Source organism: Antechinus flavipes, chromosome 3, assembly GCF_016432865.1.
Source record: "Antechinus flavipes isolate AdamAnt ecotype Samford, QLD, Australia chromosome 3, AdamAnt_v2, whole genome shotgun sequence".
NCBI classification, from domain to species: Eukaryota; Metazoa; Chordata; class Mammalia; order Dasyuromorphia; family Dasyuridae; genus Antechinus; species Antechinus flavipes.
The window spans coordinates 457,812,276-457,825,012 of record NC_067400.1 but is presented as its reverse complement, the minus strand read 5'-3'; the positions used below and the strand labels follow the sequence as shown (position 1 = coordinate 457,825,012).

The 12,737-nt window shown below is 34.9% G+C and overlaps 1 protein-coding gene and 2 non-coding genes across 5 annotated transcripts; all 3 read left to right on the top strand.

Annotated features, from left to right (window-relative positions):
* The first annotated feature begins 2,156 nt into the window (after positions 1 to 2,156).
* On the top strand, positions 2,157 to 8,806 carry RPL21 (ribosomal protein L21). Of its 3 annotated transcripts, none has more exons than XM_051986541.1 (6): positions 2,157 to 2,265; positions 5,061 to 5,139; positions 5,499 to 5,560; positions 6,217 to 6,329; positions 7,304 to 7,454; positions 8,669 to 8,806. In XM_051986541.1, exons 2-6 carry the CDS (start codon positions 5,073 to 5,075, stop codon positions 8,756 to 8,758), a joined length of 483 nt encoding a protein of 160 aa, XP_051842501.1. In that variant the 5' UTR covers positions 2,157 to 2,265; positions 5,061 to 5,072; the 3' UTR covers positions 8,759 to 8,806. The 3 variants fall into 3 exon arrangements, with proteins under 3 accessions (XP_051842501.1, XP_051842502.1, XP_051842504.1); XM_051986542.1 differs by having other exon boundaries at positions 2,158 to 2,188; XM_051986544.1 differs by having other exon boundaries at positions 2,248 to 2,269; positions 5,065 to 5,139.
* LOC127558492 (small nucleolar RNA SNORD102) lies at positions 6,009 to 6,071 on the top strand. The gene has a single exon (XR_007952872.1). It is a non-coding gene; the product is annotated as a small nucleolar RNA SNORD102 (small nucleolar RNA).
* LOC127558519 (small nucleolar RNA SNORA27) lies at positions 6,380 to 6,513 on the top strand. Its single transcript, XR_007952897.1, has one exon. It is a non-coding gene; the product is annotated as a small nucleolar RNA SNORA27 (small nucleolar RNA).
* Positions 8,807 to 12,737: the final 3,931 nt, after the last annotated feature.

Below are 12,737 nucleotides of genomic sequence, written 5' to 3'. Positions count from 1 at the left end.
AGGAGGTGAAAAGGAGTTTGGTAGGAATTAATAATAGCTGGCATTTAGCAATGTCAAAAGGACAAGGGAGGGAAGGAATTTCAGGATAAAGGGTAATGCACAGCTAAATTGGTCAAATATGGAAATTAAGTGAGGTTACTTTCCTCCAGCAAGACTGATAGACAAGGAAACAGAGATAGAGTTTTGGGATGGAGGGAAAGACTTCAAGCCAGTAACTGAACTGATTTGAAGGATGATAAATTATTTTGATAAGATTCAGATCAGATGATATAAATGGAGTATACTTTAGATGAGAGGCTACTAAGTAATAGTGACCAAGAGAAGGTACTCAAATGAAAGTGAGGAACAAAGAATGCCTTTTCCGTCTGCTCCAATCAAGGAGGGAACATCTGAGATAGCTGGCAGGAGACACTAGGTGGTTTGGGGAAGAGGTAGCTTTTCATAACACTCAGAAGATGGAAAGAAGGTGAATTTCTTTTTTTTTTTTAATTTAATTTTATTTAATAATAACTTTATATCGACAGAATCCATGCCAGGGTAATTTTTTACAACATTATCCCTTGCACTCGCTTCTGTTTCAATTTTTCCCCTCCCTCCCTCCACCCCCTCCCCTAAATGGCAAGCAGTCCTATATATGTTGGATATGTTGCAGTATATCCTAGATACAATATATGTTTGCAGAACCGAACAGTTCTCTTGTTGTACAGGGAGAATTGGATTCAGAAGGTAAAAATAACTCGGGAAGAAAAACAAAAATGCAAATAGTTTCCCAGTGAAGAAGGTGAATTTCTGAGGAAAGACTAGGTCTTAATTCAAAATTTATTAAGCCCTTTCTGTGTGATCTTTAGAGAATGGGACCAAGAAATAGTTTAGTCCTTGTTTAGTCAACAAGTCCTTGTTGAATTTATCAGTATCTGCATATATATATTAATCTGAGTCCTATTATTGCTTTAGACTGCAATACAATGTTGCTTAAGCAAATCTGTGCTTTAAATAAGTATTTGATTGAATTGTTATTGGGTTGCAAAGTATTATACAGGGTTTTAAGAAAAGTCCAGTTTAGTAAGGGGATTTGGTGAATGAATTCCAGTTCTGCCACATAATATCTACCAGAAGCTGGGCAATTAATTTCACTTCTATGGATTTTGGTTTCCTTATTTGTAAATTGAGGTGGTTGAAGAATACATAAGTACGGAAATGCATATGATTATATGTTAATCTGAGCACTATTATTATTTCCTCATTTGTTAAGTAAAGGGGTGAAGATTGCAAAGATCCCTTCCATTTCAAAATTGTGGTCATTTTTTGTTATTCTGCATTCTTTAAGGGTTACAAATTTCATCTCACATGTTTTGTTTAAATTGACAGTCAGCTGGAAGGGGATGCCATTAATTATCTGTCAGATCATTCCACCAGTTTGGTTGTCAGTTACATCATTTATTAAACGAAAAGAATAGATTAGTTCTAAGACCCTCTCCAGCTCTAAAATCACGACGGTTCTAGAGCAGGGGTTCTTAATCTGCAAGGGTGGGGGCGGGGAGGCAGATTGTGAACTTCAAAAAAAATGTCAGTAAGTGGTTTCCTTCATAATCCTGTTTTCTATTTTACGTATTTAAACATTTTGAGAAGGGATGTAGAAGCTTCATCAGACAGCCAAAGAGGACTCTGACAAAAGTAAAGAACTGCAGTTTTGGAGTGAGGTCACGTTTTACACTTTCACAGGTAAAAGAGAAGCGATTCGAAAGATAGCGACGTAAAAAAAATAATGAAAATATTCGGCAACACCAGCGCAGAAACAGACGCAAATAAAGACGTATGGTATGGGTTATTTCTACCACGTGACAACCAAGTCCGAGCTCCGCTTCCGGTTTGGTGGAAAGAAGGCGGGCCCAGGAAGGCGGATTTAGGGGTCTTCTCAGGGCACTTATCAAGGCCCTCTCCCAGGCTGTCTCTCCAATATCCAATATAAACTTTTATTCACCCACTGTCTCTTATTAATCAGGAAAGGATAATTATATATACAGAGCTTCTGTGTTTTTTTAAGAGCGAGACTTTTGCTCTTCACTTACGTTTTCGTCCTTTTTTTGGCGTTGTAATTAGGCATTCTGGAGGGCAGCCCTCGCCGTCCCTTGTAAGGAGCGTGCTAAGGCCCGCCTCCTTCCTTTCCGCCGGCTCCGCCATATTCCAGGTACACGGCTCTCTCGCGGCTCCTCTTTCGCAGCGTTTTATTTCCTTATCGGGGCAGTTCGGCCGAGAGCATTTCAGGCAGGTTGGGGTGACCGGACTCGGGAGAACGGCACTTGGGAGAACCAGAGCGTCCGGGGCTGGGAGCAGCATTGTGGGACCCACGGGGCCTAGCGGCCGCTCCACGTTGTTCCCGGGGAGCTGAAGCGGGAGGAGGATACTGAAACGGGCCCCTGTATTTTTTCCTGCCGCTCGCTCGGCTTTATCACCCGGTGGGGCCTCTCTGAACCACTCCAAGGACCAAGGGAATGTGGGGTTGGGAAGTAAATAAGGGACTACCATGTTTGGAAGAATTCCAGGGGTGTATTAGGGACTAAGTTGGGTACTGACGGCATCAGAGAGGAAGCGTGGAAGGAAACCTCGTATCTGCTAAGGCCCATATCTTGCCAGCTCTTCTCTCCTTCGTATTTGATCCATACCTAGAAAGTTAATTGCTTTTCCTTCCTTTTGTAAAACCAGTCATTAACATTGCACTTGCACTTTTGCGTTTTAAGAAGTGTTTTCCCTGTTTCTGTTTATTTGTAAAGTTAGATGGTGGTGATGTGAGAATTAAAGTTAGATTTCATGTCAAAATACACTGGAAAACTTGCGTGAAAGAATCCTTGATGGGCTTTTAATGAATTCTTTTTACTGATTGATTTTGAGCTTTTTTCTATCTTAGTTCAAAACCTCATTTTACATCTTTTCTCCCTTTCATATGTTCCTCCACAAACAGCTACTTCTCTAGGATCCCAAGCTCTTGTTTAACTGTCCCCTGTTCCAGGAGCAAACTTTTAAGCCTCCAAATACAATTCCACCATCTAGCGGAAGGCTCTTCCAATCCCTTTTAATATCTGCCCTTTTTTCTGTAATTTAATGCTGTTGAGCTTCCATTGAAGTATATATTTGTTTGCATCAACTCCCTTGTTAAGATTGTGAGCCCCTTGAGGGTAAGGTCTGTCTTTTGTTTTTGCTTAATCCTATTTAGCACTGTGCCTGCACTTAGAGACAGAATGGTGTTATTTCTACGTGTGATGGGAGGGAGTAAATCTTTACTAGGATAGTGAACAAAGTTCTAGGCCCGGAGTCAAGAAGACTAAATTTTCTTGACCAGAGGCATGACTGTGTGATCTTGGGCAAATCATATAATGTGTCTGCCTCGTTTTTCCTCAGCTGTAAAATGAATTGGAGAAGAAAATGACAAACTCACACTTGTTTAAAAAAAAAAATGTGGTTATGCAGAGTGATGCGCTACTGAAAAAAAAAAGTCTAAACTGGACAGCGAATGAACATTTAAAAAAAAGTTTAATTCAGATCTCAATCTGAAGAACAGGGCTAGGGAAATAAGCTTTATAGTTTACAAAAGTGGTTTTTTGTTTTTGTTTTTTTGAAAACACATCTTTAGGAGATAATATAGGAAACATTGGTACATTGTGGAAAGAGAAGCTAGAGTGAGTTGGGCAAGTCCCTAAAATGGAATTGTATAGCATGGGTTCTATGGTCCCTGGAAATGCAGTAATTAAGGTCCTAATTAGCTTTTTTTAAAAATTGGTCTTAAATTTTAGTTAACATCTCTGTACATGCTTCTTAAAAATTTTTTTGTAGTTGCAGGCTTTTGTTTTTAGATTTAATGTAGAGCTTAAAAATGTGAAGTCTTTTTGTCTTTTTTTAATTTGACTGGTTCTTGGTAGAAAAAAATAACTTAAATGCTATGTTTTTACAATAAATACATTTAATATAATGTGTAAAGTCACTTAAAAAAAGTTCCAAAATATAATAAGCGCATTCTCATAGTCCCTTGTATTGTACTTAAGTGTAAAATTCGAGTAAAAGGTTTTTGCCAGATAATGTCTTAAGCAAAGTTTAAGTAATCCAGCAAGTGAAAGTCTAGCTAGTTTATATTAAATAGATTCCATTTACATGGGATATATAAAAAACTTTGTTAGCTTAATTTCAGACACGTATTTAGTAATTTGAGAAGGTAGAGAATGGTAATGATTAAGGGGAATCAGATCTTATTTCCGGGGAGACAACTGAGCCCTGAAGAAAGCTAGGGATTGTAAAAGGTGGTGAACAGGATGCTTAATACTTAGAAAGTGTTTTATATTATGTCAGAATCAGAACAATTTTTAGCTGTGCACTATGCCTACTTTACAAATTATAATCAGTTTCAGGTCAGTTAATTTGACTGGTTTCACAACATAGGGAAAATTCAAGCTCAAGGGTTCTGACTCTAAGCTCTTTATATCATTCTAGTGTAAAGTTAAAATATCTATGTGAACTTAGCAAGTAATTTAACTTCCATGAACCTCTTTATTCAATAAAAATAAGGAGAAATGTATTTTAAACCTTCAAACTATGAATTAATTAAGAATTACATTTCTTGAGGAATTATTGTATAATCAGTATTGTACGTAGTCCCCTGTACCTCCCCTCCCACCCTAAAAAAAAAAAAAAAAAAAAAAAAACCCAGAAACACTATCCACAGAAATTCTCCAATTTTGGAAAATCTTAGTGGATGATTATAGTTTACATTTACATAGACTTGGCTGTCTTTAAGTCTCAGTTCCCAAAGTGGTTATGAGTAGGTATTCACATACTCTAATATTTTACAAATTATGCAGTTGTGGTTGAAGGGCTTTAATGAATAGAACTGACATGCATCATACCCACTCTTAATTATGATCTTTGTTCCAAAAGAAGCTAACTAATTTAGTAGACAATTTTGTTCATTCTGGTACTGCTATTAAAATGCTAATAGTTGGAATTTGGTTGTAAGTTTGATACTCTCTGACTATGTTTATGAAATAACATTTTCTTCTGCTTACTTGTTGCAGTGAGTTGCCAAAATGACGAACACAAAAGGAAAAAGGAGAGGGACACGATATATGTTCTCTAGGCCCTTTCGAAAACATGGTAAGTTTATAGTATTAGATTGTAAATTGGGTCTAATTTACATACTTAGTGCATAATTAAAACTTGTAAAAATTGGATCTTGTAATTACTGATCAGTGTTTGTTTTGAAAATTGAGTAATGGCTAAATTTTAATTGGAAGAAAGGTGGTGGTATTTTAACATTAGCTTTATTTTAGAGATCCATTAGACCACTGGTAAGACTGAAGTTCTCTTTTTTAAAAAGTGTTTTGAGTTTGTCCATTTGACCGAAACCAGGATCTTTAGATGTCTTGAAAATTTAGATTGTCTATGAAAGTTGTAAGAATTGAAATATTTTACTTTGAGACTATGGGCTTTTTTTTTTTTTTTTTTTTTAACAGGTGTTGTCCCTTTGGCTACATATATGCGAATATACAAGAAAGGTGATATTGTAGATATCAAGGTACTTATGAAATTTTGTACATTGACTTCTGCTTACAAAAATGTAAAGTTCTATTTGACCCTTATAGTATCAACAAATAAGTTTTTACTTCAAATATGGAAGCTCTTCTACTAAGGAGCTCCTCAGTTTCATTCCTGCTTCATTTTCTTAATTTCCTTAATTTTTGAGCCTTAATTTACTCATCTGTAAAAAAGGTAATAATAGGAGCACCTACTTTAGGAGATTATAGTTGAGATTAAGAGATCATCTAAAATGTTTGTGACACTTGCAGCAGCATTGGTTCTGCTACTTTTAACAAATTGTACTAAAGTAAGCTTGGAGCTTTGGTGATGGGGATTGGGATTTCAATTTAGCATGCTTATTTTTTCTTAAAAATTGATAGCAATATAAAAATCCTTTGAGAAGTACTTTAGTTGTGGCTATTGCTTGGTTTATATATTAACATTGGAGCTTGATGATGATTGCTTTTATAATGAGTAAAATGAAAACAACTTCACCGGCTCTGAAAGCTCATCTAATTGCCATGGAATTGTTTCAAATTAATCAAGGTTATTTGTGCTAAAGAAAATTTTATTATTTGAATGGGGATGAGCACTCTATATTTAAAGGAGTAATTTATATATTTAAGTGTTTTGCATTTCTTCTTCTCCTTCTAGGGTATGGGCACAGTTCAGCAAGGAATGCCCCACAAATGTTACCATGGCAAGACTGGACGGGTCTATAATGTTACTCAACATGCTGTAGGCATTGTTGTAAACAAACAAGTTAAGTAAGTAACTTTGAAGTGTCCTCTTTAAAAGTTGCTGATACTAATGTAAATCCCCCTCTTTCACTTTGCCAATAAGACATTTTTACCTTGTCTTTATTGGTCATTCAAGTGGGGCAGAAAAAAAGTCCTTTTAAAACTCAAGCAAACTGATTGTTTGTCTTGTATCCTGTCAGAGGAAACAATCTTAAGTTGACTGAAGTTATATTTTATTGTGTAATTCTTGAATATTGTCTACAGTTATGAATTGGTTGTTTTAAAGTTGTAAACAGCATGTGAATTCCATCAGTATAGTTGTGACACTTTAATGTTAATCTCTCCAGGCTTCAACTTGTTTTACCTTTTCTGCATAATGGATTTAATGATGTTTATCTTCCTGAAGGCAAGGGTCTATACTAGAGAATTGCTTAGATACACTTCCAACTCCAAGATATGTGATTCTTTAAGGTGGTGAGAAAGGCAAGGAATTGTATTCCATATGTTGAGTTCAGCTATAATGAGCAAAGGGGAGAAGAGGCCAAAAAGAATAGCTATGTTCAGAAAATAAAAGGTGCTTGGCTAGATTACAGCCTAAGAAGATTGAAGATTGAATTTTATTTGCACTGGGCAGCCATGTGTAGAACTGATTGAAGAGGGAGGGGAGGGAGCAGAGGATACAGCTCAATTTAATGGCTATTAGATTAGTTAAAGTAAAAACCCTGAGTTTTAAATTATGGCAGTAGGGAATGGGATGGGAGCAGAGATTCTATATTGACATGTTGAATTTGCAATATTCTTGAACTAATATTTTAAGAATTAACTTGGACTTTTAACTACCTACTTAGTTAACTTTTAAAAGCACAAATAATGCTATTATATTTTCTTTCTGAGTTATTAGTTTTAAATAAAATCTAATAATTATCTAATAATGTTTAACTGATTCTAGTTCAAATAAATACTTTGGACACTATGGAGGACTGAGCAATATTTTATTCCAGGGGCAAGATTCTAGCCAAGAGGATTAATGTACGTATTGAGCATATTAAGCACTCTAAGAGCAGAGATAGCTTCCTGAAGCGGGTAAAGGAAAATGATCAGAAGAAGAAGGAAGCCAAAGAAAAGGGCACTTGGGTTCAACTGAAACGTCAGGTAATGGATTCATTTAAAATGTTGATTGATGTAGGTTTGAGAAAAGATCGTGGTAAGAATATTCTTGAAATTATGATAGTGTTAGCAAGTCAGAAATTTTAGAAGACAAACTAATTCTGGTTTGAAAATCCTAGTATGCAGCTTTGGACCAAGAAAACTTACATTTTTTATTATGTGAGGGAATTTGAATGAGAATCCAAGGTCTCTTCCACCCATCAATGGTTCTTCCCTGCTCTTTGCTAATTTAGTTCTTAGCAATAGTTACAAGGGCCTATAATTGCTGTCTCAAGTATTCCAGATTTAGAAATATTTTCTCTACTAGGGCATATGAATATATGTATTAAATAATTGCTCACTCTAGCAGACATGAGAAGTTACTTACATTTGTCCTTTAAAAGAAGGGAAGCTATTTTCTTTTTTCATGTTCATTCCACTTAATTAAATGCTTGTTTTTAGCAAGGCATATTGGGCTTTAGAAGAGGGAATGTTTGATTTTTTTTTTTTTAACTGAAATGAAGCAAATATGCCTTCAGTCCATTATTTTCAATCTTAGTTTATTTGTACCCCAGAATATCTCTGGTTTCTTCAGGGACATGTGGTAAAGGTCTTCAAACAATTCAGATAAATTATTTGAGGAATCTGAAATGTGCCTCCAAGACCTATTAGAGTAGGGTGAAAAAACACATTTCTGTAACAAAGGTTTTAGATATACTTTTCAAAGTGGGAGATGGGTGGCTTTTGTTTGGGTTTTTTTGGGGTTTTTTTGGCTGAGGCAATTGGGGTTAAGTGACTTTCCCAGGGTCTCACAGTCAGGAAGTATTTAAATGAGCTGAGGCCAGATTTGAACTGGGTTTTCCTGACTGCTGCCCCTGGGTGCCTCATTTTTAATTTTCTCCAGAATCAAAATTAGTTTGACAGAACTTTCTCATTAGGTAAACAAATCTAATATTTTGGCTTTGTGACTACTTAGTGGCAGGTACTAAAATGACTGACTTGGTTTAGGCTCCCTCCCAAATTGAAGAACTATTACAGAGTGTATTAAAATTGATGTGCCACAATGATGACCCTTCTTAAATGATTGCCTTTAAAGAAGGAAAATGAATGTGTTATTTCACCGGTTCTGAGAGCACATTAAAGTATTTGCTACAAAATATTATATTATCTTCAACACTATGATCTTTTTGAAAAATCTTTTTTTTTTTTTTTTTTTCCAGCCTGCTCCACCCAGAGAAGCACACTTTGTGAGAACCAATGGCAAGCAGCCTGAGCTGTTGGAACCAATACCCTATGAATTCATGGCATAAATGACTATTAAAAAAAAAAAACCAATAAAAAATTATTGGATTGTGAAAGTGTGTGGTGTTTTTTTTTGTTTTTGTTTTTGTTTTTTTTGTAGCTATTGAGTAGAAGTGGCATTTTTTTAGTGCTATGATTATTTGACAAAAGTTGCTGGTTGCATTTTCTTAGGTAAAAGAGTTGCAAATATTTTTCCATCGAATCTAATATTGTTGTAAAATAGTACTATAGAAATTAAAATTGGTTCTTATATCAGTGAGTGAAATAAGTAGAAGGCTTAATTTATCCAGAACCTTTTGGGGAACTTCACTCTTTAAAATGGGATCCTTTCAATATCTTATTTTGTGCTGTTTTAATTCTAACAGTAACAAAATAGTCTTAAGCAATTGACAATTTTTATATATTAATGATTTGGTTAATTTGAAGCTAGAAAACTTTCAGAAGCATTACAAGACTTTTTAGGGCACATTGCATATATTAAGTCTTAGAACATTTATTAGACTTGTATAAAGTATAAACTTTCAGTTGGGTGGTCAATAATGTAAAAATAGAGGAATATGATGGTTTCCCTGAAGTGGTATTTAAAACGATCTCTACAGGGAACAAACTTTTAGACTGAACACAAGGCTGAAAACCTGTTTTATTCCTTGTGGTGTTTACATTCTGCTGGCCCAATTTAAATTGTTATTTAGAGAGATTATAAAAAGCTTAGCTGGTAGAAATCTGGAAGGAAATGATTTTAAAGCAAGCTGAGAACATGCATTCCAGAACAGCAAAGTCTGAGAAGGCAGAGGTAGCATGTTGTGTTAGGGCAATTGTGGAGGCTAGATTAAATCTTAAATGAGTATTAATGAAGGTCGAAAAGCTAAGCTGCAGTCATTGTCAAGGGCTTTTAAGGGCCAAGTTCAGTTTGAGTCAATGAAAACTTAAGTGCAGTAAGTTGGATTTTACAACAGGGCCTAGGTAGGCCTTGGCAGCTTCAGTTTGCCCCTATGTAAATTGGAGCTAGTTCATGCCAGTTCTGAGGAGTGGTAGATAGGCAGCTAATTGACATTAATAGACTTAAAAATCTTTTAAAGCTTAGTTCGTGAAGTTCCCCTTGCATCTCTTCACAGGTTTCTTTAGGGAAAATTGTCTTGTGAGAACCTCTGATCCCTCTAGCTGACTTTTCGAGCCCGCTAGATTATTAACCTCTGACTTCTAAAGTAAAGGAACCAGTTCTCCTTTGTAAAGGCAAGGTAATAGTGCCTACATTCATGTTACATTCATCTAGTTTTAGAGCCAGAGTGGTTTAGTGGAAGAAAGGCCCCATGATAAATAATGGTATAAGGGCAAAGTATATTGAATTTGGAGTTGTAGGTAGGACCCAACTAAGTCACTTGGACTTCGGTTTCCTTATTTATAAAAGTGATCTGGACAATCAACTTGGGCATGTCAGCAGTGGGGATTTATTATGGGATAGTTGCCAAAAATCCTTGCAATTGTTAAAATTACATGACAGTTGGACAACTTTTACCTATTCAAAAGATAAATAGTTTCAGATACTTTTTATCTGTTACTAATTGTATGGCTAACAATTTATCTGAATCAATTTTCTCAACTAAAATGTTTAGTGGGTTATGAAGATTGAATGAGAATTCAATTGTGTTTGCTTCAGTTTCTTCATCTGTAAAATGAACTGGAGAAGGAAATGGCAATTTCTAGTATCTTTGCAAAAGAATACCCTAAATAGTGACCTGTCACAGAGTTGAACGTGACTGAAATGATTAAGTAGATTTCAGATAGAATGGGATAAGCCTGTACTCAATTTGATGCTTTCATACCAGCTTAGAATGTGTTCAAGGAATTTCTTGAATTAAACATTAATAAAATGACTTCAGTGACAAATCAGTTATGATTAGATATGAGGTATTTTATTAAAATGAATTCTCCAAAGAATCCGTTTGATCTATCTTAAAAGTGCAATCCTGGTATATTCACTTTTGTCTTATATGCTCAGTGAAACATTTGTTTTCCTCTCCTTTACTCTTCAAATTTAGAAGTAATTAAGAAATAAATCATAAATTTGAATATACCTAATAACCAACCTGAAGAATTTCTAAGCCTTCTTGTAGAGGAAATTATAATTCTAAATTATTGAATTTAAATTCAGGTTTATTTATTTTATAAATAGGTTCTCAAAAACAAAGACGGCCCTAAAATTTTGAAAGTACACCTTCCATGAAGTTGTTTTCATAGAACTTTAACCTTTTCAAGTCTTCTTTTTCCATTATTCTTTTCAGGATGACTTTCCCATAGGAAAAAAAATTGATGGAATCTCTGTAAAAAATCAACTTCTTCCCATTTTACCTTTTCAAATTAGACCTATTCACTTATCTTTCAAAAGTATGTTTTAATACTTCAATTTTAAAAATTTGTCCCTTCCATGAGTTTTCATTCATCTCTGAAAACAAAGCTATCAAAAATACATTGTTGCAGTCTGACAAAAATTCCCACATTAATCCAAAACAAATAAGCATTTTAACATGGATATACGGGCATATGCACCTTGTTTTGCATTGAGTCTTTTACCTTCTAATAGGAGGTTAATAGCATCTTTTGTCATTAAATCTTCCTGAATCATTTTTTGTCATTTTGCTCATTAGAATTTATTAGTTTTCAAAGTTATTTTTTTTAAACAATATTGTTATTGCATAAATTGTTCTGGTTTTGTTCACTTACCTTTGTATCAAATCATATAAGTCTCATATTTCTTTAAAATTGTTCCCTTCAAAATTTTTAAAGGCACTACAGTATTGTAACACCTTGTTTATTCATTTCTCAATTGACAGACACCTACCCAAGTCTGATTCTTTGCTACTTTGTATAAAAATTTTGTACAATAGGGGTCTTTTAATCAGGATGCTTGGGACTTTGATTTTCATTAAAGGCATATTTTCCCCCTGTAAAATAATTCAGTTTTGCCAGGTAAACACAATTCTTAGACATGCTCTTTTCAAATGGTGATTGCTAAATTGTGTGTTCTGACTATATCTCATTGGTACCTAAATCTTTCTGGTTGCTTGCAGTATTTTTTATTTTGACCAGGAAATCCTGGATTTTGTCTATAATATTCCTAGGAGTTTTCATTTTGGAGATTGAGGAAGTTACTGCTGAATTTCTTTGAGGTTTTTATGCCCTAATATGGTCAATTTATGTATAGTTTCCATGAACTACTGAAAAAAACGAAGACTTCTTTCTGTCTCCATTCAATCTTCTCCAAAGATCCATCATACCTAACTTTTCTAACTTTCTGTTTACCTCCTTAGGTTTTTATTTATTTTGTAGTTCAATTCATCTAGTTCTGAAGAAAACCAGGCTGAGATCCCCCCACTAGTATAGTTTTGCTCTTTCTTTTTACAGCTCTCTTAATTTATCTAGGAATTTGGATGCTATACTACTTAGTGCATATATGTTTAGTATTGCTATTGCTTCATTATCTATGGTACCTTTTAGTAAAATATAGTTTCCTTCCATATTTCTTTTAATTAGACCTATCTTCGTTTTTACTTGATCTCAGATCAGGATTGCTACCCTTGCTTTTTTTACTTCACCTGAATCATAATAGATTCTGCTCCAGCCTTTTACCTTTACTTTGTATGTATCACTCTGTTTAAATGTGTTTCTTGTAAATAACATATTTGTCGGATTCTGGCTTTTAATCCAGTCTGCTATCTGCTTCCGTTTTATGGAAGAATTCATCCTATTCACATTCACAGTTAACTAAATCTGTATTTTCTGGCATCTTATTTATCCTACATTATGCTTTTCTCTTTCCTTTCCCCCTTCTTTCCTGCCCAATATTTTGCTTCTGATGGCCACCTCCCTCAGTCAGCCCTCAGGCCCTTTAAAGCCTGTCCCCCTGTTTTACATCTTTCCCCTAAAACTTCTGTTTTCCCTTTTAGTCATCTCCTTTCTTTTCCCCTTTCCCCTCCCACTTTCCTATAA

What these genes read in the sequence shown, in the direction of transcription:
- RPL21 (XM_051986541.1), top strand. Translation starts at nt 5,073, where the DNA reads ATGACGAACACAAAAGGAAAAAGGAGAGGGACACGATATATGTTCTCT. An exon ending in GTTGTAAACAAACAAGTTAA is followed by an intron (nt 6,330 to 7,303) that starts GTAAGTAACTTT and finishes ATTTTATTCCAG; the next exon opens with GGGCAAGATTCTAGCCAAGA. An exon ending in GGGTTCAACTGAAACGTCAG is followed by an intron (nt 7,455 to 8,668) that starts GTAATGGATTCA and finishes TTTTTTTTCCAG; the next exon opens with CCTGCTCCACCCAGAGAAGC.